Source organism: Trichechus manatus, unplaced genomic scaffold (genome assembly GCF_000243295.1).
Source record: "Trichechus manatus latirostris isolate Lorelei unplaced genomic scaffold, TriManLat1.0 scaffold00014, whole genome shotgun sequence".
Classification (NCBI taxonomy): domain Eukaryota; kingdom Metazoa; phylum Chordata; class Mammalia; order Sirenia; family Trichechidae; genus Trichechus; species Trichechus manatus.
In genome coordinates, this window is record NW_004443950.1 from 1620010 (window position 1) to 1628985 (window position 8976).

General features: G+C 55.1%; 1 protein-coding gene across 1 annotated transcript in view; it reads left to right on the top strand.

The window, feature by feature from the left end:
• Positions 1–418: 418 nt before the first annotated feature.
• Positions 419–8976, top strand: part of ZDHHC1 (zinc finger DHHC-type containing 1) — an 11733-nt gene continuing 3175 nt past the window's right edge. Inside the window, exons 1-6 of the mRNA XM_023726827.1 lie at positions 419–696; positions 5162–5337; positions 6928–7029; positions 7393–7517; positions 7599–7757; positions 7994–8106. Of these exons, the coding sequence (XP_023582595.1) occupies positions 424–696; positions 5162–5337; positions 6928–7029; positions 7393–7517; positions 7599–7757; positions 7994–8106 (948 nt within the window). The 5' untranslated portion in view covers positions 419–423. The remainder of the gene's footprint in view (positions 697–5161; positions 5338–6927; positions 7030–7392; positions 7518–7598; positions 7758–7993; positions 8107–8976) is intronic.

Genomic DNA, 8976 nt, shown 5'->3' on the forward strand with positions numbered 1-8976 from the left:
CAAGGGCCCTCTCTACACTTGCAATTGGGCCTCAGGACGGAGGTGACTAATCCTAACAGAATCAGCTTGTGTTCTCATCGCTCTGGCCCAGCCTGATCTTATTACCAGATGAGAACATGTCTTACTGGGTTTAACTTTGATGGCTGTGGAGACAGAGCACTTTGAGTAACAGGCAGCCACACTGTGTCCTGAATAAACCCTGGACCCTCCTACCTTGTCCTGGCCAGGGCTGGAGACCGTCACCCAGCTAGCACTTTCTACCCCCTGCCCATCCACGTTGTGCTAGGACCCCAGGTGCCCCTGCATAGTAGCTGGGGGTGAGGCGGGGGGCGGGGGTGGCTTCACACCCCACCCTGCTCCTCCACTGCTGAAACCTGGCTGCAGGCGTGGGGCCTGGGCTCTGGCCCTGGCCTGCTCAGACTAATGCTCTCCCTACTCTTTCTCCCTCTGGAGATGAACATCTGCAACAAGCCCTCTAACAAGACGGCGCCTGAGAAGAGTGTGTGGACAGCGCCTGCACAAGCCAGCGGACCCTCCCCGGAGCTGCAGGGCCAGCGGTCCCGCCGGAATGGGTGGAGTTGGCCCCCTCACCCGCTCCAGATTGTGGCCTGGCTGCTGTACCTCTTCTTCGCTGTGATTGGCTTTGGGATCCTTGTGCCCCTCCTGCCTCACCATTGGGTGCCTGCTGGCTATGCTGTATCCTTGGGAGATTGTGGGGCTGACACAGGGAAGAGGGGGTGCTAGATGGTCCGATGCAGCCGAAGCCTGAAGCTAAGCTCAGAGCTCAGAGAGCACAGGGTGGGGCAGGGCAGGGCAGACTCTGTCTCTGCTGTGTGGACTAGCTGCTCACTTGCCTGGCCTCTAGCCGCTACCTGACCCCTCCACCCCTGCCACCCCGTGGGGTAAGCGGACAGACTGAAAGTCCCTTGGAGCATCTGAAGCCCCACACAGATGCGACTCGCACCACCTGAGGTACCCAGGTGCTATTACAGAGGAGGAGAGCCTTAAAGCTGTCTTTAAGCTAATTGTATCCAGAGCTAAACAAGGGATCAATAAGGGAGTAATTATTCCATTTATGAAAGAATTTTTCACTTTTCAAAGAGAGTCACAGTAGAATTCTTTTACATAGTAAGTTTCTGGTACATTTAAAATGTGGTTTTATTTACGGACAGATTATTATGCTATACCAGAACTATCTGGGAGCACATTAATTTTGTAAAAGAGACCCTTTTAGGGTGAGGTTGAATGTGGCGAGAGGCTGGGATAGGGATGTCCCGGAGGCCTGGGAACAGTGGCAAATGTAGACTTCCCAGCCCTGGCCATGGTCCCCAGGAGAATAGAACTGGCTACGAGGCCAGAAGATTGGGGAACAGCAGGCAGCTTTGTGCCTCTTAACCGGAGGTACCTGTGAGAGTGTGCCCTGGCAATGTGTGCTTCATGGAGAAGATTCCCCGGAGAGGAGGACTAGGGCCCAGCTGCGGGTGGTTGGCAGGGATGAGCTTGAAAGCTTGCGGCATGGAGTCAGTATCTGAGCTCAGTGCCAGCTCTCCAAGCTCTGGGCCTCTGCCTCCTCTGTCTGACAGGAAGGGTTCCTGCCTGTTCCTAGGGTGGGCACGAAAAGCACGTAAGGATGTGTGTGTGAGCCAGAATACATGAACCGTAAGGTAAGCAAGCTCTTGGGAAGCCACTGAGCTCTGGGCTGGTGGATAACAAGGGCAGGTGTGGAGAAGGCCCCTAGAGAGGATTGTTGTACTCAGACGCCAGCAGTGTCATTGGGGCTTCCTGGTTCAGTAGGCCCAGAGTTTTGTAATCAGCTCTGTAAATGAAAAATTGGACTTGCCCTGAGGTGACTGACAGGCGTTAGAGCTGGTAAGTGGAATGCTCTAGGGGACCTTCCTTCCCTCACCTGGAATGGGTACATCCCTCACTCAGGATTACCTGGGTTTCTGCTGTCAGGGCACCTGGAAAGCCAGATTAATAACCGTGTGGTTTGCAGAGAGTAGGATCAGAGCAGCTCACAGTAAATAAGAGTAACTAGCATTTATTACACACTTCCAGGTGCCAGGAAGTCCCTGGGTGGTACAAATGGTTAACATGCTTGGCTGCCAACTGAGAGGCTGGTAGTTCAAGTCCACCCAGAGGCTCCTTGGAAGAAAGGCCTGGCTATCTATAAAAAAAAAAAAAAATCAGCCATTGAAAACCCTATGGAGCACAGTTTTACTCTGACACACATGAGGTCACCATGAGTCAGAATCAACTTGATGGCAACTGGTTTGTTTTGTTTATAGGTGCCGGGCACTGAGGGCTGGTTGGGCAGCCTGACTGAGGCTGTAGGATGGCTCTGAGAGGGGTTTTGTCCTCCACATGCAGTGTCCATCTGCTTTGGGTAGTGTGGAGGTTCCCACAGCCCCTGATCTGGCACCCTATTTCCAGGCCTGTACAGTTCTCCTTCCTTCCATCAAAGCCTTCATCTTTCTGCAGACTCCCTCGGGCCCCTGAGGGATGAGGTAGGGTAGTGGTGTGTACTAGGTACCCACCTGGACCTGGCCTGGGCCCTAAAGATGAAAAGATGAGTAAGGCAGTCCCCAGCTTAGGCTGCTCAGCCTCCAGCCGTGAAGAGACTTGTGGATTGGAGGCCACAAGTAAAGACCATGTGGTAAATATGGGATAGAGGCTCATACAGCAGGCTGCGTGCAGGAGGAGGGCTGCTCATATAACATGACCACATGCCCAGACGCACCGTTGCCTGCTCCCAGCTCCCCTTTCCTCTGGCCGGTGCTCAGGTCAGCCTGGGTTCGCTCCTCCCTCTCCTGCATCTCCTGTATCCAGTCATCCAGTCTGATGGCTTAGCTAGTATCCTGAATGGCTAGTGAATCGGCCACTTTTCTCTCCACTGCCCTGTGCCTCTTTCACCTAGATGACAATTTATTTTCCAAACAGCTCTCCCCACAAACACTCTTACACCCTGTTCGTCCTTTTGTGCCTCTGCAACCAGAGTAAGCTGTCAAAAGCACAAGTTTGATCATGCGTTCCCCACCTTAAAGCCCTCTGAGGGCTTCCTGCCTTAAGGAATGAGGTTCAAGGTCCCTACATGGCCTTCAAGGTCCTCCACGTTCGGACCTCAGCCTGCCTTCTTAGCCTCTTGCATTATTCACTCGGTTCTCTGTATTTTGACAGCAGTAGTCTTTGCCTGGTAGCCCCTCACCTTTGTTCAGTGAGAGGTCAGGAACTGGCAGCCCATAGGTCAGTGCAGCCTGCAGATTTTTTTTTTTTAATTGAGGGATAATTAACACATAAAATGCACAACTCTTAAGTTTTCCTTCCACAGGTGTGCTTTTAAAACTCTTTATTTCCTTGTCAACATTTAAAAATTGGGAGATCTCACATCAAAATGCAGATTTCTGGGTTTTTTTTAAAAGCCAGAATTTGGTGACAGGGGCCCTCATTCTTACATGGCAGCCATGAGCTGGAACCATGTGTCAGCCACCCCCTGGTTGAGGCTCTGCCTGCTCCTGGCAGCCATAACCAAGCTCCTTTCCTCTTTACATTGCCTGCCAGGTCCCTGCTGTCCATTCCTTCTCCAGGTCTCAGCTGAGACAACACTTCCTTAGGGAAGCAAGCCTTCCACACCCCTTAAGACTAGCCGAGGCCACCCAATTACAGACTTGCATAGTCCCATGAACTCTCTTCACTGGAATTACCCATTACTTGATTGGCATCTGGGTTTTCTACCAGACTCTAGGCCCTTTGGGCCTAAGGACCAAGTCTGTTTTGCCCCTGCTACATTCCTCAGTCAGTGCCTGGCACAGAGAAAGACCTCAGGAAACAGTTGAATGAATGAACCAGGTGGTGGGGTGGGGTGGGAAACTGACTGCCTAAACAGTGTATCTGTAGAGAGGCTGAAATGGTGAGAAGCAGTGGTTGGTGAGACCAGAGAGTCTTGAGAAGAACCACAGCAAAAGGGACCTTGGCATTGAGCTGAAGCGTGAACTTTAACTTGAGAGATATTGAGAGGCATTGAAGGAGTTTAAACAGGGAGGCCCTTAAGTTTTCAAAAGATTACCTGCCCATGTGAAGGGCAGACTCAAGGTCAGCCAGACAGGAAGGACAGAGTTGGGAGATCATGGGGTGACCCAAGCTGGATGTAAAGGCCTGACCCATGGCCCTGGCTATAGGGATAGAAAGGTCAGTGGTGGGCCACGGGGATTCTCTGTCAGCTGTGGTAGGGCAGAGCCTGGCTCATGCAGACATGCAGGAGAATTTGGCTGCTGGGAGTTGGAGGAGAAAGGGAGGAAAGAGGTTGGATCATGGATGGAGGATGAATGATGGAGGGTTAATGAATGATAGAAGGATGATGGCCTGGCTGGCAACAAGATGATAGAGTATCATGGACGGACGGACCAACGGACGGATGGACGGATAGATGGTAGATGGCTGCCTGAATGGTACCTGTTAGTGGGTTTTTACATACTCAGACTTCGCTGCAGGTTGCCAGCATACTTGTCTCTGGCATTTGGTCCAATCATTGAGCAAATAAGGACTAGAAGAACTGCGTTTCAGCTCAAGAAATTAACCATACTGCCCCTAGCCAGGCCCTGAACATGTCAGGCCATCCCAGACACTGAGCCCAAGGCTCCAAATGCCTGGACTCCAGGTTGGGGAGGCAACAGGTATGTAAGCCTCTGCAGGTGGTTCTCCATCTGGCCCAGATCCTGAGAGGAATGGCAGTTTCCCTCTTAGAGTGACTTCCTGTGAAAACACGATAAACAAGCTCAGAACTTAAACTTTGGGTCCCTGGGCCTTAGGAGACGATCTCTTCCAGCCTCTCTTCGCTATTTAGAATCCGAAAGCAGCCCAGCCAGGGCCTGAGCCAGGCCCAGAGCTGTGAGGCCAGGGCCCTGTGGTCAGGCCTGTCAGAGGCAGGCAGGCAGGCAGTGCTGGCTTGTGAGCTCCATTGTCAGATGGCCCCTCTCCTCATTCATCCTGGGCACAGGAGTCTGATGGGGTGACTCTTGAGGGCTGGAGGTAAGAGGTGGCACAGGCATAGAGGAGAGAGCTACTCATGGGAGGGAAAGTGGAGAGCAGTTCTTGGGCGACAGGAAGTGGGCGTGGGGCCCCCAGCTGGCAGAGTGTGGAGAGAGTCTTTAACCTGACGGGCCAGTGCATGGGCGCCATCTTTGCCGGCCACCTTGTGGTGCACCTGACTGCTGTCTCCATCGATCCAGCAGATGCCAACGTGCGGGACAAGAGCTATACAGGGCCCCTGCCCGTCTTCAACCGTAGCCAGCACGCACACGTCATTGAGGACCTGCACTGTAACCTGTGTGATGTGGATGTGTGAGTGCATGTGGACTGGGGGGTGTGCAGGCAGTGAGCACGCCCAGGGATCACAGCTGGGGCTCAAAATGGAGAGGGGCATGCTCAGGGCTTTACAATCATCTGTATGTCTCAGAACCCTCATGTTTTACACAGTCAAGAATCTTGATAGAGGGACAGAGAATTGGTGGGTCCCTGAGAAGGTGATTGGAAATGAAGGTGAGGAATAACGTTTCCAACAGAGATAAAGTAGGAAACATTTGGCACTGCCACAAACATTTTAATAACTAACTCTGCCGGTGTCTCCCCCGCCCCCCCACCTCCTGCATCTCTTACAAGCATCCCCAGATAGGGGCAGGAGGCAGTTTAACACTTGAGTACTCACTATGTGCTAAGCAGTTATGTACAACCACCCTGCAAGGTGGGTAGCATCTTTCCCACTTCCCAGAAAGGCTGAGAAGCCTGCCTAAAGTCACGCAGCTATTGACTAGCGGAGTCAGGTTCACAGCCCAGCCTGCCTGGCCTCCAAGCTGATACTGTTATCCTTGTTTACCCATGAGGAATCTAAGGCCCAGAGACACCAAGTGACTTGCTCCAGGTCACACAGCTGGTGGGGAGAGGAATCAGAATGTGCAGAGCCCATTCACACCCCTTCGGCTGGTCCAGACTACCTCCCTAGGACCCTCCCAAACTCCTGGTAGGGGATTGGGGGTGGGGGTGTGGTCCAAAGCTGGCTCCACACTTCTAATCTAAAGACCCAGTCAACCTGTTAAGGGAGTCTGTCCACAGGAAAGAGTAAGAGCATCAGACCATCCATTCACTAGGCATCAGTCGGCACCTGGTCCTGAGTGGCTGCTCTGGGGGTTGCTGCCCATTCCAGCGCTACAGGCCCTAGCCGGTTCTGGGGGAGAGGGTCACACCCACTCTTCCATACTCCCTTGGGCCTTCCCTGAGTCCCTCCACAGGGTGGGAGACTCTCATCTGACTTGTTAATGTGGCCTCCACCTCATCTGGCCCCCTGCAGTGAGCTGCCCTGAAACTTCTATCCAGATGTCAGCTTGCTCCCTTTGGATTAGACCAGACAGACTGAGGGTTTCTGCAAAAAATGCCCATAAGGTGCCCATGGAATGGCAGGAAAACAAAGACCCAAAAAATAGCCATGTCAGGAAGAGCTGTGTAGGCCCAAGTCCCCTCAGCCTGGGTCTCTTCTCCCTGGCCCCAAACCTGCCCATCATCTCCTGGCTTGGTGCAGGGGACCTTACTTGGAAAGGAAGCCCCTTCTCTGTTTCACTGCCCTCACTACCACCACCCAGGACCTGGGTGCACAGTCTGGGGGCAGGGCAGTTAATGCCCCTCAACCCCCGCCTCCTGTCGGCCCCTCGCTTCTGGCCCCACGTGGTCCCTCCGAAACACATCCAGTCCCCAGCCCTTTGGAAACGAAGCCGCCTCCGGGTGCCTCACCCTGCAGTACCACCAGAGGGCGGCGGCTCCCGGTGGTTACCTCGCGCCTTGCCCAGGGCCCGCTTCTCCCTGTGGACCCCGCTGCCCCAGCTTCAGGGCCACGAAGGGCCCGGCCAGCCCGCCGACGGCGCTGTACCCCTCCCCCCACAGGAGTGCTCGCTCCAAGCATTGCAGCGCCTGCAACAAGTGTGTGTGCGGCTTCGACCACCACTGCAAGTGGCTCAACAACTGCGTGGGCGAGAGGAATTACCGGTGAGAGCCGGCGGATGCACGGGTGCCTAGGGACGTGCGTGTCTGAGTGCGTGAGCTAGGAACCTTGTCGCCTGCGGACAAGGGGTGGGGGCGCATCCGTGCGTGCTGGTCTGAGAGTGATGCTCCTAATAGTGCTGGCTGGGACAGCTGAGGGTGGTTTTGTGGTCTTTCACCTTGCTGACCCAGGGAAAGGCCGGGAGCTCAATGGGGTGGCTGCTTTGCCCAGATACCTTTGGCTTCCTGAAGAGCTGGGCCTGTGGGGTTAAAAGCTGGCTCCCCAGCCCAGCATGGGTCCCTCTGAGTTCTGGGCCTTTGGCAAGCTGGAGCACCAGGGTGTTGACCACTGCCCACTGCTGGGCCCAGGCTTTTTCTACACAGTGTAGCGTCGGCCTTATTGGGTGTCCTGCTCCTCGTGTTGGTGGCCACCTATGTCTTCGTTGAGTTCTTTGTCAACCCCATGCAGCTGCGTACCAACAGCCACTTTGAAGGTCAGTCTGAGCCCCCCTGCCGCAGGCCTGTCCTGTTCACAGGTCCCAGACCTGGCTGAGCAGTCTTCCTGTGCCCTGCAGTCCTAAAGAATCACACAGATGTATGGTTTGTGTTCCTGCCCGCTGCCCCTGTGGAGACCCAGGCTCCGGCCATCCTAGCCCTGTCTGCCCTTCTCATCCTTCTGGGCCTGCTCTCCACAGCCCTGCTTGGCCACCTGCTCTGCTTCCACATTTATCTCAGTAAGTGTCCCACACACCTGCTTTGTAGGGCCAAGCTCCCTAGGCTGCAGGGATGTACCTGTTGAGCTGTAGAGCCCTGAAGCCCTGCCCCTTCCCAGTGCTGGCTCTATGGTGACTGGCCTCACCTGGACATGGGGCAGTGGTTTCAGCCTGGGGCTGGGTGCCCTCCCTCCCCTTCTGAACTCTGGAGTCTCCTCTCCACTGCACTGAGCCCTCTCCTCCTCCCCCACCCTCAGTGTGGCACAAGCTCACCACCTATGAGTACATCGTGCAGCATCGCCCACCACAGGAGGCAAAGGGTGCCTACAGGGAGCTCAAGTCATGTCCCCCCAAGATGCGATCCATTCAGGTATAGAGGTGGCCCAGAGAGAGCTAAATGGGTGGGAGATGGGGTCCAGGGATGGGAGGGGTGGTGGGCCGTGCAGCAAGCAGCCATTTAGAAGACAGGGCAAAGGGAGGCAAGCCTGGACCAGCAACCAGGGTTGGGGCTGCTGTGGAGCAAGAGGGTAAGGACAAGCCTGGACTGAGCACCTGCTGGCTTGCTCAAGTGTGGGCAGAACCGAGGGATCCCTACGTTTCCCAAGCCCCAGGTACGCGCCCGTCCAGGCTCCAGGCATGTGCTGGAGGGCGCGGAATGTGGGAGCCTGGAAGCAGGCAGGTTGGGGCTGCACGAGAAGACAGGGATGGACCAGCAACTGGGCCAGCAAATGGCCACCAGGATGGGGCCGTCTGTTCTCTCCACCCATGACACTGAGCTTTTATACCAATTATTCTGACTAATCCTTAGAACAGTCCACGAGGCAGGTACTGGTACCACACCCATATTGACGGTGAGCATATTGAGGCCTAGAAGCTGGGTCTCTGCATTCTCAACCAGAAAGCTACTACCTCAACCCCCCAGCTCAGGTTTTGGCCCGGCCAGCCCAGCTGTTGACCAGCTCATTCTCATTCCCACGCCCCATGGCTTCCTGAGGTCAGCAGCTGGGGGTGGGGGTGGTCCAGTCTCAGAGCCCCCAGGGACTGGGAAGGCAGGGGGCCCAGGCAGGCCTTGCTGGCAAGGCTGAACCCTGGATCCTGAGTCTTCATGGCAACTGGACACAAACACAGGCTAGTGGGCGGGTTGGGGGAGGGCCGGGACCCAGCCTCTCCTGTTCTCGTCACCAGGGCTTGACCCTGCCTGTGGGCCAAGCTGCCAGGCTAGAGTTCCTGGGCAGGCCTG